This window comes from Pan troglodytes, chromosome 13, assembly GCF_028858775.2.
Source record: "Pan troglodytes isolate AG18354 chromosome 13, NHGRI_mPanTro3-v2.0_pri, whole genome shotgun sequence".
Taxonomy (NCBI): Eukaryota; Metazoa; Chordata; class Mammalia; order Primates; family Hominidae; genus Pan; species Pan troglodytes.
In genome coordinates, this window is record NC_072411.2 from 131678774 (window position 1) to 131700100 (window position 21327).

The following is a 21327-nucleotide window of genomic DNA, read 5'->3' on the forward strand; positions in this document are numbered from 1 at the left end:
TCATTTGAGTCACAGGAAAGGAAGTTTCTTTAATTAGGTGCATCCGGCAGGTGTCAAATCAAATAAAATCATAAGCTTCAGTCACAGGTAGTTCTCAGCATCAATTTCAAAGAAGTGGATTGCTGGATCTACAGAATGAAGCAAAGACAGAAGAAGGGGGCTCCCTACCTAGATGCGGTTCAATACCCTTGGAAGTCAGAGTTGTGCTTCTCTGTGCTGGGAAGTAGGAAACATCTATTGGTCAAGTATCATCCATTGAACTATAATGAAGGCCACCTTTCATGCCAAGCTTTGAGGCATCCACTTAGAGATCCATCTCAGGAGCTGTGCTGAGACAGAGGGGTCTGGAATCTTGTTCTTGTGATTGGTTCAAACATAAGTGAGAGCCCAGGTTTGCACCTAACTTGGGGTGTCACATGTAGGCTTCTGAGGATTAGGGTTAAAATATCACCTCCGCCTCCTGTTGTTTAAACTCTCAATGCCTCCATTACCTTATCCTTAAATGAAAGAATAGGAATACTCCAACGGGGGGCAAGTAAGAGAAAATAAGTGTCAGGTGTTTGGCACACAGTCTATTATAAATGCAGTAAGCTTTCATAGATGGTCGCTACTCTAGTCAAAGCCAGATGGGATGAAGTCACTCTCTGGGTCAACAGAGCTGAATCAATGTGGCTGACAAATCCCAATTTAATATATTAATTTGAAGTGGCTATTAACACAGCTACCACTTGAAAAATCTGGTTAGAATACCTAATGGGTATGATGTACATTATCTGAGTAATGGCTACCCTAAAAGCCCTGATTTCACCACTATGCAATCTATGCATATAACAAAATTATACTTACACTTCATAAGTTTATACAAATTTTTAAAAACAGAAAAATTTTTCAGTCAGTTATTTACCCTTGGTGAGTCAAGGCCACTTTTGACCCCATTTGCTATTTACTCTGAGCTAACAGAGGCTCCAGCAGGTCCCAATTGCCTGGGTTCAAGTCCCAGCTTCATCCTTAACTGGCTGTATTGTCATGGGCAGAGAAATGACAACAACCATGGGTCCCACTTCATAAGGACTATGGGGATTCAAGAAGCCAATTCAATCAAAGAGCTTTGTCCAGCATCTGGCACTTAAATAGTTATCACCGGAGTCACAGAAAGCCACCATCAAGGCAAGCAGTCGCTTAACCCTGCAAGAAGTTGAATGTGCACCCATTATTCAAGAATGCCCACTATGGCCATTTCATCTCACCTCCAGTCCAACTCTAACCTTGAACCTCATATAAAAAGAATCAAAACACAAATGTAAAAATGTCCTCAGTGGTCTTTCCCGAGTAACGGAATATCCAATTCTGCGCTAATGCTCCACCATTTTATAGATTTCAAGGTGGAGGACCATCTGTATCATTTCATTTGAGCTTCACAAGCCAATTATGTTTGTCTGCATTTTAAAGGAGAGAAAAGTAATGCTGATAGAGGCCAACGGCACAGCTGTTCGGAGGCAAAGCTGGTACTTAAATTCAGCTCTTCTCAACGCTAAGCTCAGGCCCCTTTCCATCCAGCCAAGGAAGAAAGGCAAGGCATGCAGGATTTCAGTTCTAAAATCCAGATTCACAGACATTCTCAACAGTGAAAGAAAACAGTGATTGGATCATAATAATTTTCAACCACATAATAAGAGTCAATGGCTTTGTTACAAAATAGTGGTAGGGAGGTCCCCATCTGACCCTCCAGGGCCATAAGCTTGATGAGAATGTTCTGATACTGTGCTGGCAGGGCTACAAAAAGAGCTGTCCTCAGAAATGCATAGGTTAGTGACGTTAAGTTGTTACCAGCTGCCATTTGCAACTTTCATTCCAGGCAAGATGACGTAAAATGATTTCTGCTGTCCTCACAGACTCTGCTAACTCCTATTTTTAGTAGGCAAATCTCACACCTTTTCAACACTACTGCAGCAAAGAATGAGTTGTGAATGATTTGAATTTTGAGGGAAAGTCAGGGAGTGGTGGGAGCAGAAATCCCTTACAATTAAAGACCAGTTCATTAACGTTTTCGTACATATGGTTTAGCCAATTTAAGTGAGGTGAAAAAGCAGCCTTGTGAATAGATTTGTAATATCAGGAATCTCATAAAAATTTCATGCTCCACCAGCAAGTGCCCTTGGCTTAACAGCAGTGTCCTTCCTCCCCTTGTATTAATTTCTCAGGTCAGAAGCCTAAAGAAGGCAAATATCACGAATTCTACCTGAATGCCCCCACAACTTACAATCAAACAAGATGAAGATGGAGAACGGCTGTGGCCACAGTTTGGAAGCATGCTTAGGAAAGGTACCTTAGCGTCTGGACGTCTAGCGGAGCCTGACTCAGCTCCTCACGCCCTGGGCAGTGCCCTCTCATCCTCCTCCCTCCCCTGACTCCCAGGATACCGCCCTCACCCTGCAACCTCCCGACCTCCCAACTCACTGCTGGCTCCTCTGCCCTCTTCTGTGGCCACTACTACCTCCAACCTCAAAGCAAGAACTCTGCAACTCTCTTCCAATTTTTTCCCCTTTCTTTTTACACTCTCACCCTCTCCTATCTTGATGGCTTCCATGACTTTCTCTAGCATCCATACAATGGGAACTCTCTATATATTTTTTCCCCTGGTTTCAGCCTTGTTCCCACATTCCAGCCCCAAGTAAGAACCATTTACTGACACATCCATGTTGCTTGGCCTGCTGTACCCAAGCCCTAAAGAGGGTCCTTATGCACATTTCCCATTTCCTCTGAATCACCCAGAGGGGTCCTTTGACTCCATTCACACCCTTGTTCCCCGCATCCAACTGACAACTGAACCCTGATGATCCCGATCCTCACATAAACGTTTAACCCATCCTTTCATTCCCACACACAAGTTCATGCCTTTATTTCTATTGGTACTTGCTAGAAGATCTCTATCTTTTCATCTCTTTTTGACCATAATATATGCCAAATACTATGAGAATAATCTGTCTAAAATACATATCAGTTCACATATACCCAATAATGCCAAATGTCTGCAAGTCTTCATAATCCAAACTCCTTAGCATCGACATTCTCCCCACATGTGTCCCCATGAGCATTTTCAGCCTTACTACCTATTGCTGCATCTAATGCATCTTATCCTGCAGCAAACTGGATCCACTCTTCTTTGAACTCCTCCCCCACGTATAAATCCAAACAATATTTCAGTGTCCAACTCATTGGAAATTCCGAACTATTGTTCAGAATTTTATATGAACTATTGTTCATATAAAAATTCAATCAATTGCCATCCTCAATACTTCAAGCATTTTAATTAATTAAGTTCTGTCAATGCCCTTCAACCAAAGACTACTAAGGACACACCTGTAGTTGAACAAGTTGAGTTTATTACCCATTGCAGTTAGAGAGACTGCACACCATGGGAATCGTGGAGTGTCTCAATTAGAAGGTGTTAGATGGGATTTATTATAGGATTTGAACTCTGGTTAGGTTATTTGGGGAGATTTCACTCTAGAGTGAATGCTGGATGCTGTCAGAAAGCAGGAGCAATTCTTATCTAAAGAATGGGAAGGCTAGAGCAAGACCAATGCTGTATTTGGTAAAGAGGAAGCTGTCACTCTACATATGTGACACTAAGAACTGAGAGAAAGTGGATACTTGGTATTTTGCGGGTTGCAGGGTGACCTTGTTTTTGTATTGGACAAAATTATAAAGTGGTCTTGTTTTGCCTGACTCTATCATAGCCTCTGAATGGTCATATCCAATATCCGTGTTATGTGGAATTGTTGATGTCCTTAAGTCCAGCAGAAGACATCACGGCCCAGCTGTAAGCATCAGACCAGCTTCTAACAACCTCAAGGTCTACCTGTAAGTGCCAAGCAAGCTCCTGACATCAGCGGCTGCTCTTCTTTTTCTCAGTTCTCAGCATCATCATGATGTCAATATACAGATTTAAACATTCTCTAAAGCAGAGCACAGATTATGAAGAGTAAAGCAAACTCCCCCTTGCTACAGATGCAGCTGGGTGATCAGGATTCCATTTGGGGTCCCAATGGTGAGGTGGGCATCATATTTTGGAATACAGAAAAGGAAGGACATGAGGGCAGGATTAGGATCTGGGGAAAAAAGGTAATATATTCTATACAATCTACAACTCTCAAGAATAGTGTGATATGCAGATCAGAAACCTCCTGCAGCATATTAAATATAAGAATGCCTTCATCGGCCGGGAGCAGTGCTCACGCCTGTAATCCCAGCACTTTGGGAGGCCAAGGCAGGCAGATCAAGAGGTCAGGAGATGGAGACCATCCTGGCTAACACAGTGAAACCCCATCTTTACTAAAAATACAAAAAATTAGCCAGGTGTGGTGGTGGGTGCCTGTAGTCCCAGCTACTAGGGAGGCTGAGGCAGGAGAATGGTGTGAACCTGGGAGGCGGAGGTTGCAGTCAGCTGAGACTGCGCCACTGCACTCCAGCCTGGGCGACAGAGCAATGCTCTGTCTTAAAAAAAAAAAAAAGTCTTCATGCTGGTAAACTAGATAAAGTTTTTCTGGTTAATAACAGATGAAAGTTGTCCACTATACTTACTATACTTATCCAAAAATGTAAAGGCACATGGGCCTTAGTGAGCTAAATGTCTTCAAACCTTTGCAGGTATATTTATTTCTTTATTGCTGTTCAATTGCTATTAAAATCCTGACCATTAAGTCTTATCCTTGATCCTGTTTCCAGCAAATATTATCGGACTACTGATATTTTCAGGTCTGAGTTTAACAGAAGGAGCAGTGTCAACTGTGTCTTTCGGGACATGCAGACCAGAAATGCAGCTCACATGTAAGGCATATGTAGAAAATACACACAAAAAAATTACATCTAAAATCCTTACAAATATAATTTTCTTTCAAAAAATTTCACTTGGAAAAAGTCTACATTTCCTTTGGTTTACAGCCTATTATATATCTGGATGATCTAATTGAGTTACCAGCCCTTTGGTGAAGAAGAATGGGCAGAGGAACTTGGTTGGCAACTGTGCCATGTCTAGTCTGGGATTTCAACTGCAGTTGAAATGACGAGCATCTTAGATCTTGCTTGTTAAAAAAAATTATAAACATATTTCCACGTAAAAATCTCCAATGCCCTGTCCCTTAAATTCCTTCAATAGTAATATGTGAGGCACATTCTATAATGGCAGGGTTAATTCAATTCCACAAGTTTAGAGTAATAACTCAAGTGCAAACTATCTTCCTTCCTGCCAGGGACTCCTTCCAATACCGGTCATGTACAGCTATTATCTGCAGAGGCCACCATTGTATTGAGAACACAAGCAATACCGTGGCTCCCACCTGCAGGGGAAATGGCACCCCCACCCAAGCGAGTTCCACCTCATCCTGTTTGTCGCAGCTCCAAGTTCTCACTTTCTTCAGCCGATTTCAATTTGCAATTTTTAAGAGAACGGGTAGCCTATCACTTAACACTGTCACTGGAAGATAACATTTCAGTAATTACTCAGTGCTGACATTTTATTATTTAATCTTAAAATCCCATCAGAAATCCCTAGCCCGATAAGCTACAAACGAAGTTGGAAAATAAAACACCCGGCAAATCTGATTTGCAGTAATCAAAATGGCATTTTGTCAGATGGGAACTAATTATCAACCTGACATGACTTCAATCTGCTGCCATTTTATGAAATGAGATCCGTTTGCTCTCTGTAGAGAAGATCAGCCTTGCTGCTCCATAGCTAGATGCCCAATTTCACCTATTCTCGTGAGATTCTTCCATTATGCAAACTGGTGGTGAAGCAATTACATGCTCCAAAAGATGAAGACGAGAAATTTCACATTCACAGACTTGTCATGTTCACCTCTTAAAATGTAAGTTCTTGCCTGGTGTTAAGATGGCTTTTTTATTTTACACAGTCACCTAACAATCTGAAGAAACATCCCCTCTGAAGGCAGTTTCAGCTCCCAGGTTCAACAAGAGGGCCCTGTCACGATTACAAGGCTCTGCTTTGAGACTGCTGAACAAATGAAGGGATCATGTTCATTCCACGAACAGAATGCACACGTCTTCAGGCTTTTCAAGGCTATTCAGGGGCTACTGCTGGACCACAGACAATTATTAAGTCAAATGCTCCAAGTGGGCATGAATGTTTTAGCAGAGAATAGACGGAAGGAAAGTGGAACTTAAACAGGAGTGATTTCACCCCCGCATAGCTCGAGAATCCTGCTGGAATCTCCACGGACAGAAAGAAAGAAGAGCTTTCACTAGTCCATGCCAGGAAATGGGCTGCCTGCCTCTCATTTCATGCTCTGACATATAACTCTCCTCTCTTTTCTGATAGAGGGGAAAACTGAGTCCCTCAGATGCCTGTAAATTTCCTATGGTTTTAGTCAGTAAGCGAGGATGTTAGAGAGGTCCTTTCTACCACTCTCGGCTGCCTCTCCCAATGTGGAAAGAGAAACATCGGGCTGTATATTTTCTATTTGGTTGCCTCACACGTGTTGAAAAGCTCTATTTGGTATTATTAAAAAACATTATTTATCTCTAACTCCCTTCAATTTTAAGTTTTAGAAATCAACTAACTATAAGAAAAAGTTTGGGTCAGGCATGGTGGCTCAGGCCTGTAATCCCAGCACTGTGGGAGGCCGAGGCAGGCAGATAACCTGAGGTCAGGAGTTCAAGACCAGCCTGGACAACATGGTGCAACCCTGTCTCTAGTAAACATACAAAAATTAGCAGGGTGTGGTGGTGGGAGCCTGTAATCCCAGCTACTTGGGAGACTGAGGCAGGAGAATCGCTTGAACCCGGGAGGCAGAGGTTGAAGCCTGGGCAACGAGAGCAAAACTCCATCTCAAAAAAATTTTAAAAAAGAAAAAGTTTGATATAATTAAGAAAAGAAGTCAGAGGAGAAAGGGAGGAGAAAATAAAGTTGTTTTCTGGTCTTACAATATTTAATTCTTCTTTGTGGGGCTTCACAGAGAGAACGGAACTCTCAGGAGACAGGTAATAAAGTATTAAGGAAGTTTTTGTTCAGAATGCTGCTGAGGGGTATTTTCACATGTGTTACGACATCCAGAGCAGAGCTGGGAACAGCGTGCTCGTGAGTCAGTACGTGAGTAAGCCTCTGTTCTTCCAGCACAATTGCAGCTTGTTTAGTTTGCAAACACAAATTGCCTCAGTGATCCACATTCCCAATAGGTAAGGGCCAGCGCCACACTGCCTCCTCCCGTGGCACACGCAGCTCACAGCACGTGAGCCCGAATCCACATGGAAGAACACTGGACCCTCTGAGGGGCAGCTATTCCTATCTCCACCCTGGCTCTGAAGGAGAGCATGGAGGTCAACCAAGAAAAATATCCTCATGTCAAACATAGTGGAGAAACTGTTTCACTTCAAGGTTTATGAGATCCAAAAATGTTACTGTGATAGTTCATTTCGGGTGTCAACTTGGCTAGGCCATGGTTCTTAGACACTCGCTCAAACACTAGTCTAGATGTTGGTATGAAGGTATGTTTTAGATGAGATTAACGTTTAAATCAGCAGACTTTGAATGAAGCAGATGACTCTCCAGAATGTGGGTGGGCTGCATCCAAACAGCTGAGGACCTTAAGGACAAAGACTGAGGTTTCCCAAAGAAGAAATAATTCAGCTCAAAACACAACACAGAAACCTCGCCTGAGTTTCCAGCCTGCCAGCTTCCCTACGGATTTTGGACTTGTGAGTCCACACAATGGCATGAGCCAGTTACTTAAAATAAATCTCTCTCTCTCCTCGCTCTCTGTCTCCTGTTTCTCCGGAGAATCCTAACTACTAACATTGTTACAACGCAGATTAAACAGCCCTATTCCCTCTGAATTTCAGAGCAGAGAGGAAAGAGGCACTTGGCAAAATATCAGTTGCTTAGAAAATCGGGGAATTAAGAGTCTATGTGAAAAAAGGCTTTTCAACACCATTCAAGTGCCAAATTGAATTTCTCAGTAACTTTTTGAGTTATTCGTGAGTATGAGACATGCCCTTTGGAAGTTCCAGGCCAGGCACGGGAGCAGCAAAACCAGGGACACTTGCATTAGAATCTGGGCTCAGCCCCCGTTCTGGGTGTGTAGCCACAGGCACATGACTGAACCTCTAGAGGCATTTCAAACCTTGGTGTAAATGTGACACTAAAAAGACCAGAGATGTGAAGCACCCAGCTCAGAATCTAGAAAGATCAGTGCTCACTAAATAGTGGCTTAGGGTGATTGCTGCTGATACAAAAGCTATTAATAAAACACAGTTCCTCCCAGCCCTAAGGAGGAGAGAGACACATACAAGGATAATTAATGTTCTGTTTCCAAGACCACAAAAGTGATATTGTAGGTGACTGTCGGAACCCAGAGGAAGGGAAACTGAGTCAGCCCCAGAAGTAGAAGTTTGTACAGTGAGGTGGGGTAATGGGGAGCACGCATTCCAGCTAGAGGCCATTGCACCAGCAAAGCCAGGGTCAAGCAAAACCAGATACTGGCCAGCCATACTGACTGGCCAGGGAGATGTGTGGGGATTCATTGTGCTGGGAAGCTTCCTAAAGAGCCGGCTTGTGTAAGGATGGAGACATGCACAGAATAGAAACGAGAGGAAAGGGCTGCCCCCGTGCATTCCTTTCTGACTACACTAGTGGGTTGTGCACACACAAAATTTTGACTAGTAATCACTCACTTCTAGGTATCAAAACCTCCATAATTAAAAATCTGTAATGCAAATGCAGAAGGCATTTGGAAATTAAATGGTAAAATTTTTAAATTCTTACATAGGGAGCCAGTGATATAACATAATGTGCATCGAGTAACAATTGTAATAGATGACACAACTCTGAATGTACTGCACTGTGCTTTTCATGCACGTTAAGATGAAAGAAGATATTCTGTTAACTTAAGCACACGATAGTAAAAGATACACAACACAGTGAAAGTTCTGCAGTGACTTACAGTAAATTGTTAAAAATGCTTAGCCTGTGATGAGATTAAGCCTGTTTTCAATTTTCTTTATTTTGCTTGTTTTTTCTGCAATGAATGTGAGTTGATCATGAAATGATGAAAGAGTATTTTTTTAACCCTGCCAAGAGTAAATCTAAAAAAGAAAGTGTGTCATAAATGAGTGGAATTCACTTTTATTCACAAGTATATCAGTAAGTATACTTACTTACAAGCATACCAGTAAGTATACCACCTTTATTTACAAGTATACCAAGATGCAAAAGAAAAAGTAATGGTCTTTTGAGATTGGTTTGAGATTGAGAAAAGGAAGATGTACTGTGTAGGGGCGGTACCCACCTGGATCACAGAGGCATTTGTAGCTGGTGCCCACGCTGCGGCACGTGCCATGAGCACAGGGGCTGAGGGCACAGAAGTCAATAAGCTGGGCACAGGTCGGCCCTGTGAAGCCCGGGCTGCAGCTGCAGGTAAAGTGTACCCCGTCCACATAGCAGGTGCCGTTGTTCTGGCACGGAGACGAGGCGCAGGGGTCCACCTTTTCTTCACAAGCAGATCCGAAGTATCCTGTGAAAAAACACATGAGAGCTTGAAAAAATTGAAACACATTTGCACATAAGAACTAATCAACTGAGTCTGCTCCACTGTATATTCATAACAATTAATTCATTCACAGCTTCCAGATATGTCACAACCCAACAAGATAGGTAGGTTGTTTTTCCCACCTTTAGTAATGTAGGGTTAAAAATATTAAGCCCCACAATTCCATTTTTATTGAAATATAAGGTATATGACTGTTTAGGAGTACATACATACGTGTACATGAATATATTTATGTGCACACATGTGTATATGAACATGTGTGTATACTCTAGAAATATATCAAAAATAAATTAATGGTAATTTCCTAAAGGAATATGGGATTTGGATCAGCAGAGGGCTCTCCCCTCTTATTTTGTATATATTAATGGGGAACACATTTCTTATTTTGCTTTAATAGATATGACATAATCCTGAATTCAAATATTAAAACCATATCAAATAGTAAACAATGAAAAAGTCTTTTTTTCATCCTTGTCCCTTTGTCTCTCATTCCCTTCTCTACAAGCAGCCACTGTTAACAGTTTCTTGAATATATGCTTTTTAAAAAGTTGATTGTTGTAAGAGAAACAAAAGCGATCTACCCACACAATGAAATACCACTCAACAATAAAATAAATAAATAAATACTGACACATCGTATGACATGAATGAATGTCAAAAGCATTATGCTAAGTAAAAGAAGCTAGGCACGAAATACTACATATTATATAATCCCATTTGTAAGAAATGTGCAGGAAAAGCAAATCTGTAGATACAGAAAGTAGATAAATGGTTGCCTATGGCTGGGCCGGAAAGAGGAGTTCACTGCAAATGGACATGAGGAGTCCACTGGGGTGGATGGAAATGTTTTAAACTTGGATTGTGGTGATAGCTGCACAACTCTGTAAATTTACTAATATGCTTTGAACTGTACTTTCAAATGAATGAATTTTATAATGTATAAATTGTACACTTAAATAAAATTTTATTTTATATAAAATTATGTAAGGCTGTTAACTTTTTCTTTTAAATATGGTTACGTGTAGGTGATTTGTATCTTGTTTCCTGTGTATCTGATTCAGTATTTCTTGTTAAAAAATTATACATGCGCATATGTGTGGGTCTCTACATCTGTGCATACGTGTAGATATATATGTTTAACAATGCTTTCCATAAAACTATACTTCTTTCAATACTTTAAGAGCAGTTTGAAAATTAAATATTATTCAAATTTTAGAAATAAAAGTTAAATAATTTCACTCACATATAGTTTGTATTCTAATAGTCTATTACACGTCTCTTGTTTACATTTAAGTTTCTATTTACTCATCTTCTTATAGAACTCCTAGCAATACTGACAACTTTTGTTGTTGTTAAGGACACATTTAATATGTAAACAAACCAAAATAACTCCCAGATTTAATTATGTGAAGCACCACTCATAAATTGGCATAATCAACTTGGTATTTCTCTGTGCAGTATAGAAATATAAAATCATCCTCCAAAAAAATCCAATGCTATTCAGCATTTTATAAAATTCCTGGTAGCTTTTAAATCTTAGAAATCCTACTAAAAATGTACCATACAATCAGTTTTAATAACACTTGAATTCTCCAAAAAGTTTCTTGGCAGCCTCAAGTGGAATATAATTCTACCCATCATGAGATATGTTCCATTTTACTCTGATTGCAAAGAAGATACTTAAACATTTTTCAACATATGACAGTACTATATGTTACCGTCACTATTTAACATGATTTCAAAAATAGGATTTAATATCTCAAATCTTTTAATTTTAGAAAATAAAATAATTTTTATCTGTCTAGAAAATGCAGCATAGCTGCTTAAAATATTAAAAGGCCCATTTCATTCAATATTTTTTTCTTAATATGAAGGAATAATTTTGAGAAATGAATTGACCAAGCCACCCCACAGCTTGCATTTAGTTAAATAGTGACCCAAGATTGCATCTTACGACTTGAGAGGAAAAAAATATGGTGGGGGTGGGCGGTGGCCAGTGGGGAGCAGTGCAGGTTCTAGGTTAACCTTGTGGATGCACTGATTTCTTTACAAGAAATTCAGGCTCATGATAAATTCCATACCCAAGGCTGGGTACCAGTTTGCCCAAAACAGCAGCTCAAGGTGAATCAGAAAATCATAAACGTTAATGCTCAGAAATAGAAATCAATTTATTTTATTTTATTTTATTTTGTTTTGTTTTGTTTTTTGAGACAGAGTCTCACTCTGTTGCCCAGGCTGGAGTGCAATGGCACAATCTCGGCTCACTGCAACCTCTGCCTTCAGGTCAAGCGATTCTCCTGCCTCAGCCTCCTGAGTAGCTGTGATTACACGAGCACACCACCACGCCTGGCTAATTTTTGTATTTTTAGTTGAGACGGGGTTTTACCATGTTGGTCAGGCTGGTCTCGAACTCCTGACCTCGTGATCCACCTGCCTCGGCCTCCCAAAGTGCTGGGATTATAGGCGTGAGCCACCGTGCCTGGGCACAGAAATCAAATTTAAGAGGACATTTTGATTATTTTTGTTCCTCCAGAAGAACTGAACTAATGATGACAGAAGGTGACAGTTGAGAACTGTCAACTCTGTCAACTCTTTTAGTTGAGAACACAGAGAAGAGAAATGATCATAGGAACTGTATCCTTGAAAACTCTATGAGATTAGGTGGGTGAGAACTTGATGGAAAGAATATCTAGGGAGGGTCAAAGATAAGAAAAATCAGGAACAAGAAGCTTATACCTACGTTAGGAGCATAAAAATGAAAATTACTTAGAACTACTAGAACCCAGTAGAAGAGTTAATATTAAATATAGTTCTCAGTGGAGGTTGATAGTTAAGCATTGGATTAGCAATGTCATGGGTTAAATTGCATCCCTCCAAAATTCATATTTTTTAAAATTAGCTTTCTCTGGTTGAGTAAAATTCATATTTTGAAGCCCTAACTCTCAATACCTCAGAATGTGGCTTTTCAGGGATAGTACCTTTAAAGAGGTGAGTCAGTTAAACTGAGGTTGTTAGGTTGAGCCCTAATGCAATCTGACTGGTGTCTTTATAAGCAGAGAGCAGGACACAGAAAAAGACACCAGAGATGCCTGTGCACAAAGGAAAAGACCTTGTGAGGAGGAAGCAAGAGGGTGGCCCTCTGCAGGCCAAGGAGAGAGGCCTCAGAAAAAATCAACCCTGCCAGCACTTTGATCCTGAGCTTCCAGCCTCCAGAACTAGAAGTAGATGAACTGCTTATCAGCCTCCAAAGCTAGAAAAAGATGTCTGTTGTTTAAACCTGTAGTCCTTGGTCACAGCAGCCTGAGAAGACTCATACAAATAGGGAGCATAAGGAGACAGGGAAGCGATGATTAGGATCTTGTGTTTGATTCTGTGTTCACCACCCCAGCAGTCTGAGTGACCATGGCAAGGCCCCCTTTCTCCCATCGTCCACTGCCTCTACCTGGAAAACAGGGCTGAAACTGTTTTCTTTACAAAGTCACTGTGGGTTCTGAAAAAAATACATATCAAACTTCCTAGTACGGTTCCCAGTCCAAGGCTGGAAGAATGAATGAATTAAAAATGCTAATAATAACAGCAACAGGCCAGGCGTGATGGCTCATGCCTATAATCCTAGCACTCTGGGAGACTGAGGCAGGCGGATCACGAGGTCAGGAGTCCAAGACCAGCCTGGCCAACATGGTGAAATCCCGTCTCTACTAAAAATACAAAAATTAGCCGGGCGTGGTGGTGCCTGCCTGTAATCCCAGCTACTGGGGAGGCTGAGGCAGGAGAATCGCTTGAACCCAGGAGGCGGAGGATGCAGTGAGCCGAGATAGCGCCACTGCACTACAGGCTGGGTGACAGAGCAAGACTCTGTCTCGAAAAATAAATAAACAAATAAATAAATAACAGCAACAGCTAACATCCACTGGAGGCTGATTTGCATCACCTGGTTCTAACCCTTTAGGTGAATTATTTCATTTAATCTTACTATTATAGTAGGATGTAAGAACTATAATAGCCCTATCTTACAAATGTGAAAACAGTGACATGAGAATGTGAAGTAACCTTTTCAAGTCTAAATAGCTAGTATATGGCAGAGCTGGGACACCAAGGCCAAGTGCTTACACGTCTCCTACACTGCACAGAAGAGAAGTGAATGACAAACCAATTAAGATGTTATGATGTGTAAGCAAAACCAGGACTTATGTTTCTATCCTGTTTGTGTCTTGGTGAAAGAATAGAGGATTTACTGATCAGGTCAAAATAAAGGAAAAAGTGAATTTTAGAAAGGCAATCACTCTAGCTTTATGTCAATATACTCAGTTATAAATAGTAATATAAGCCACACAGAATAGTCCAAGTAGAAATAAAAATGGGTAACAAGGAGACATAAAGGGTCATGGCTTTGGAGAGAGCCAATATTTCAATAAGAAGAGAAGTGTGGAAAATGAATAATAATGAGAGCACTGGTCAGGCCAGGTCACGACTGGTCTTATATGTTACACTTGGGAGCTTACGTTTCATTCTGAGGCTACTGGATATCATCTATTTTCATTATTTATATCTCTAATTATAGGCAATGTGGAGAGGGAATCAGAAGAGGTTGAGACCGGAAGCATGAAACCAGTTGTTTACTCGAATAATTGAGGTTGTGAGGGCCAATTTGTAGCAATAAACATAAAGAATGTGAAATATATTAGAGCATGATTTTATAAGTAAAATTATCAATTCAGGGACCACTTGGACGGTAGAAGAATGGAAGAGACGACAGAGCCCAGAGACACAATGTAACATGAGTCAAAAATGCAAATGCCAGCAGGACTCCGGTAGATAATGTTGATACAGAGGGTGGATCAGGTGTAATACAATAGGGACTGGCAGGGTCTGTGGCAAACTGGAGAAAGCATGCCCCTTCCAAAAAAGACGGCCGCCATAACCTGCAGCCAATTCGAAACATGGGGCCAGGTACCACATCTTCTGAGTGTTCAAGAAAAGTCCGAAATCCAAATTCTTGTTTGAGCCTTGTCTATTTTATTATTATTTTATTTATTTATTTATTTATTTATTTATTTTTTGAGATGGAGTCTTGCTCCGTAGCCCAGGCTGAAGTGCAGTGACGTGATCTCGGCTCACTGCAACCTCTGCCTCCTGGATTCAAGCCATTCTCTAGCCTCAGCCTCCCAAGTAACTGGGACTACAGGCACTTGCCACCATGCCCAGCTAATTTTTGTATTTTTAGTAGAGACGGGGTTTCACCATGTTGGCCAGGCTGGTCTTGAAACCCCCTGACCTCAAGTGATCCACTCGCCTCAGCCTCCCAAAGTGCTGGGATTACAGGCGTGAGCCACCACACCCAGCCAAGCCTTGTCATTTTAAACTGTTGATAAATAATTTCTCCAGCAAATAAAGCATATGTATGGGCCCTGTATATGTGGCTTCTCTGTGTGAGTTAATGTTAAAGAGCTTTGAACCAAGGGGAATTGGATTTAAACACCATCTCAGCCCACTAAACTGTGGGACTTTGGGCTAGTACTTAATCACTCTGACTTTCTGCTTTTGTATCCATGAAAGAAAGATATTAATGCCTACAATTTTCATTTCTTATGAAGCTTAACTGCAAAAATCTATGCAAAGCACTTGGCACAGTGACTCTCCAGTTGTAAGTGTTAATAAGAAGCAGCAATAATTATAATGTAATTTCCAGGTTTTCAGATGGGGGGACAATGTGGATAGTGTTGTTATCAAATGCAGTGGAAAATACAGGAGGAGGCTGCTAGGGGAGGGTTATGAGTTCAGCTTTGTGCAAAGTGAGTTGAGATGCTTTTGCAGTTGTTCAATAGTCATTAAATATGCAGAACTTGTGCTCAGGAGAGAGGTATGAACTAGACTGTTGACTGGGAGCCATATGCACATGGATGGGAATTGGATTCATCATAGGTATACATGACACCACTTGGGGCAAATGAACAGACAGACAAGAAAGCTCAAGGCTGGAACTCTGAACAACTGTAACTCTTGTGAGCACAAGAAAGAAGAGGAAACCAAGAGCATGTCTCATTGAGAGACCTCTCCTCTTGTTCTGCAGCTCTCTGTAGATCTCACTCTCTCCTAGCACCTACCCCACCCTGTCTGCCTCCTCCATAAGTGGTCTCTGATTTTCTTGAGATCAGGGAATGTAACTTACATGTCTTTGTATCCCTGTTGCTCAGCATGAAGCTTGGAAAACGGTAGGCATTTGACCAGGGACAGATAAATGGACAGACAGGCAGACAGACGGATGGATGAATAGACAGCTAGCTAAGTTTCAAGAAAGAAAGAAGTTGCAGGTTTTGGTCAGGAATAAAATATATTAAAAAAAAAAAAAAAAAGAAAGAAAGAAGAGAAACCAGGAGAGAAAGGTGTCACTGAAAACAATGGAAGAGAGAATGTGAAAAAAATGGCACTGAACCTTGCTTGTAAATCACATGAACAAGCCCAAGCCAGCCTGCTGCAAGATGAGAGATGGCATGGAGCAAAGGAAGCTAGCACAGCCGAGGCCATTCTAGACCACTTGACCTCCATCAGTGTGGCCAGTGACCAGCTAAGCTTGCCCAAATTGCTATTGCAATGTACAAGGACTATGAGCTAAATGAGTGGCTGCCATTTTAACCACTAAATTTTGGGGGTGGTTTGTCATGCAGCAAGAGTTAACTGATAAAATTAATAGAAGCTACAGGATTGTATCTATGTAGGAATACAGGCCAGAGGGAGATTTTTGTTTTGCTTTGCTTTATGGAACAGACTTGAAAGAGTAATTGATCATACACTACAGGAAAATTTCACTAAAGAGATGATCAATAAATGTTTGCTGAATTGAATATCAAAAAGTCCCACTGCTGTTGAATCAAGGATCCTGTGTTTTATTATTATTATTAAAATTTTGCTTTTTCTTATCAGTTCAAGAAAATATAATGCAGGATGAGAATGGAACTAATACTTAATATTTTCAGAGTCTGCTAGCGTGCCTCAGTATACATACTGAGGAGAGAATACACTTTTGGCATATTATCCAGTCTAAAAAAGAAAGTGGAAAATTTCACTAAAGAGATATCAATAAATGCTTGTAGAATTGAATATCAAAAAGGCCCACTGCTATTAAATCAAGGATCCTGTGTTTTATTATTATTAAAATTTTGCTTTTTCTTACCAATTCAAGAAAATATAATGCAGGGTGAGAATGGAACTAAAACATAACGTTTTCAGAGTCTGCTAGCATACCTCAGTATATACTGAGGAGAGAATACACTTTTGGCATATTATACAGTCTAAAAAAAGAAAGTGGGGTATAAAATGCTCTTCTGTTACAAAGAATGACAAAGCAAAAAGAAAATGAATGCAAGGTATATCTGAATACACTTTGAAGAGATGAATGTGAGGTACAGCAATTATGAGATAATTTTCCTGGCTCACATGATTATTAATGACCGCTAGAAAAGGAATGCCAGACTTAAAGGCTGAGTCACTTTTGAGACGCTATTGCTTTAACGAGCAAATTCTCCATTTCCTTCTATCACCTAAGCTATTATCTTCTTGTTCATATGACATCCTTTTACAAATGACTCACATCTCCTTCAGCCACCCTCTAAGTGACCTTCCTAAGAGAAGCAAGAACAGGTTTTATAATTCAAAGAATGCAGAGCCAGAAAACCAAAGTTTGAATCTTCTTACTACCGTGTGACCTCAGGCTTAATCATTTTTTCTCCAATTTTCTTACCTACAAAATGGCGTTGGCTCCTACCATGAAGTCAAGTAAGGTGACACATGTGGTCAATAAATGTCGGATTCTTTTCCCTTTAAACGGTGGTTCTGGGGTAATCTCAAGTTGCCTGTATATTCAGAGTTTGTGGTTAGAGAAAGGAAGCTGGCCTGTCAGTCAGTCTGTGGAATACCATCCATTTTCACATTTGTATGAATCCCTCAGGGTCATGACCCTGGATGTCTATAAAGGGAGATTTCTGGAATTGGGAGGTGCTCACATACTGCTCTCTAAACACACAAACAGTTACTGGGCCATGCAGTGATGCTGGTGAACAGAGGTGGGGTCCCAGGGCAGACAGCCGTGGCAAGAGGTGGGAGGTAGGAGTGTCCCTGAGAACATCTCTGTACAGGCTCGAAAGGACAATCTGCTGAAGTTGTGTTTGTTAATAGCAAACACTTGTATGTACCAGGCACTGTTCCAAGGGTTTTAAATATACTAAGTCATTTAACTCTCACATCAATCCTATGAGATAAGAACTATCATTTCCCCATTTTCAGATGAGAAAATAGGGATAGAAAGATCAAGTAACTTGCCCAAAGTTACACAGCTAGTAAATGGCAGGTTTGAGATTTGAACCCAGGCAGTCAGATTCAGGTCCAAGCTCCTAACCAGCACTCTGTGCTGTGGCACCCAACACCTGGGGTATAGCAGTATATTAGTCCATTTTTGCATTACTACAAAGGGATACCTGAGACTGGGTAATTTATAAAGAAAAGAGGTTTAATTGGCTGACGGTTCTGCAGGCTGTACAGGAATCATGGTGCCAGCATATGCTTCTAGTGAGGGCCTCATGGAGTTTACAATCATGGCAGAAGGTGAAAGGGAAAGCTGGCGTATCACAGGGTGAGAGCAAGAGCAAGAGAGAAATGCAGGAGGTGCCGCACACTTGTAAACAACCAACTGTCACGTGAACTCAGAGTGCGAACCAAGGGGATGGCACTGAGTCACTCATGATGGATCCCCGTGATCCAAACACCTCCCCCACCAGGCCCCACCTCCAACACTGGGAATTACGTTTCCACATCAGATTTGAAGGGGACAAACATCTAAACCACACCAAGCAGAAAGGCCAAGAATGAGAGGGCAGGTGCTCCAGGGTCTGTCAGGCCTCTGTCCCTTCCTGACCATGTGTATCAGAAACTACTTTTTGTCCTAACATCCATCTCTCCACTTACACTTCTGGTCACATGGCAACATAGAATAATGTCTACAGGGACCAGCCTCTTCTGCAGCTACATGTACATCTGTGATGACCTTCTGAATAACAGACACAAGTGAAAATGTCCTGAAGTCACTTCTATAGAAAATTCCTTGAAAGAAGTTGGCAAGCACCCTTTGCTCTTTCACTATTTTCCCCCTTCATCCATCCTACCATCTAGACCACACAGATGATGACCGAGTTTTTCCTAAGTTTGGTGAAAAACATCTACCCATACACAATATGCTCAGTGAACCCCAGGGAGAATAAATCAAATATACAGGAATGTCACAGACAAGCTGCTGAAAACCAAAAATTGAGAGAAAACATTACAAGAAGCCAAAAAGAAAAAAAAAAGACATGATACACACATCAAGCAATAGTAAGATTGACAGATGACTTGTCACCAAGATCTACAGAAGCATAAGATAACAAAATGACATCTTTAAGGCACTGGAAAAATAAACTTGTCAAACAGAATTCTAGTTTCAGGGAAAATAACTTCTCGTAATCAAGTTTAATTAAGATATTTTCTGATAAAGAACAGCTGAGAAAGTTTGTTGCCAGGAGATCTAGCCATACTACAAAAATACTAAAGAAAGTTATTTAAGCTGAATAGAAATAATAATAGGTGGAAACTCAAGTCTACAGGAAGAAATTAAGGGCCCTAGAAATGGCAGTCTGGGGGAGTAAATATTCATTTTTATCTTAATTTCTTTTAAAAATGGTTAAAAGCAAAAAGAACATTGAATTATGATGTTGTAACGTACATAGAAGGAATATACATAACAAGAGAACAAATAATAAGGGAAGTTAATAGAATTTTACTACCGTTAGGTTCTTACATTTTGCATGAAGTGATTAAATATTGATTCTAAGTAGACTCTCATAAATTAAGGGTGTACACTGTAATTCCCAGAGCAGCCACTAAAACTAAAACAGACGCAACAAAAACCCCATGCCAAAAAACCCAGCAGTATAGCTAAAAAGCCAGTTAAGAAAATAGTATCTTTTTAAATATTCCATTTACCCACCCACCCCCACCACCAGAGGGCAGGAATAGAATAAAACAAAGAACATATGAGAAAAATAGAAAATAAATAGCAATGAGGTAGACTTAGATCCAATCATATCAATGTTATGATGAATATAAGTAGACTAACACCCCAATTAAAAGGCATAGATTGTCAGACTTTATTTGGAAAAAAAAAAAAAAAGATCTAACTATGTGCTCTCTAAAAGAAACCCACTCCAGTATAAAGACACATAAAAATGGAAAGTAAGGACAGGTGCGGTGGCTCACACCTGTAATCCCAGCACTTCAGGAGGCCAAGGTGGGCAGATCACAAGGTGAGGAGTTCGAGACCAGCCTGGCCAATGTGGTGAAACCCTGTCTCTACTAAAAATACAAAAATTAGCCGGGTGTGGTGGTGTGCACCTGTAATCCCAGCTACTGGGGCGGCTAAGGCAGGAGAATCGCTTAAACCCAGGAGGCAGAGGTTGCAGTGAGCTGAGATCACACCACTGCACTCCAGCCTGGGTGACAGAGCAAGACTCTATCTCAAAAAAAAAAAAAAAAAAAAAAAAAAAAAGGAAAGTAAAAGAATAGGGAAAGATACATTGTGAAAAAGAAAGCATAAGAAAACTAGTATTCTCTGTTAAAATCAGAAAAGGTAGACTTCAAGACTAAGAACATTATCTGACATAAAAAGGGACACTTAATATGAAAAAGTGAGTAATCCAACAGGAAGCTTTAACAATCCCAAATATGTAGGTGCCTAATAAGAGAGCTTCAAAATACATGAAAGAAAAACTGCTAGCAAGAGAAACAGAAATTATCAGAGAAGAAGCCCTTTCTTAGTAACTGACAGAATCAATTGACAAAATGAGCTAGTTTATACAATATTTAAATAACATATTCTTTTCATGTGCACATGAAATAAGTCATTTTAATAGATACAGAAAAATTATTTGGCAAAATTCAATATGCATTCATCATTTTTAAGAAGAAAGAAAAACTCTCAGCAAACTAAAATAGAAGGTAACACTTGCTGTATCTTTTAGGGTATATACAAAAAAAAAAAACTACGGCTAATATCACACTTAATGATGAAATAATAAATATTTTCTCCCTAAGATAGAGAGCAAAGCAAGGATGTCTACCCTCAGCATTTACATTCAATATTTTACTGGAGGTTCCATATATGCAAAAAAAAAAAGTAAAAGAAATAAGAAACATAAAGTGTAGAAAGGAAAATAAGACTTATTATTCACCAATCTACGATTTTATACAAAGAAAATCCAAAGAAATCTAAAATAAAAATCTGGGGAACTAATAGGTAAATTTAGCAAACTGTCAGCACACAAAGTCAATATACAAAAATCAATAGTGTTTCTATACACTAGTAATAAGCAACTGGAAATTAAAAAATGTTTTACTGGCATTTATAATATTATCAAAAAGCATAAAATAGGATTAAATTTAACAAAAGATATGCAAGATGTCCACACTGAAAACTATAAAACATTACTTGAAGAAATTAAAAATACCCAAATAAATGAAGCCATATACCACACTGATGGGTTGGAAGTCTCACTATTGTTAATATTTAAGTTCTATTCAAATTGATTTACTGCAGTACTAATTATTTGGGGATGCCTATTGTTCATAACTAAATCAAATTCTAATTGATGAATTATGTCAGCACAATCAAGTAAGTAGCTCTTATGTTTTATACATCTCTTATATGTCTGTTATCTTATTTGTTGAAATGGAGATA

General features: G+C 40.0%; 1 protein-coding gene and 1 long non-coding RNA gene across 3 annotated transcripts in view; one reads left to right on the top strand and one right to left on the bottom strand.

Moving 5' to 3' along the window:
* DNER (delta/notch like EGF repeat containing) overlaps positions 1-21327 on the bottom strand; it is a 357056-nt gene that overhangs the window by 80451 nt on the left and 255278 nt on the right. For both annotated transcript variants that reach the window (XM_516135.6, XM_009444488.3), the window contains exon 8: positions 9306-9530. In XM_516135.6, coding sequence (XP_516135.3) covers positions 9306-9530 — 225 coding nt within the window. The remainder of the gene's footprint in view (positions 1-9305; positions 9531-21327) is intronic.
* LOC107973947 (uncharacterized) lies at positions 1729-7774 on the top strand. Its single transcript, XR_001716496.3, has 4 exons — positions 1729-1805; positions 2202-2322; positions 3741-3864; positions 5253-7774. It is a non-coding gene; the product is annotated as an uncharacterized LOC107973947 (long non-coding RNA).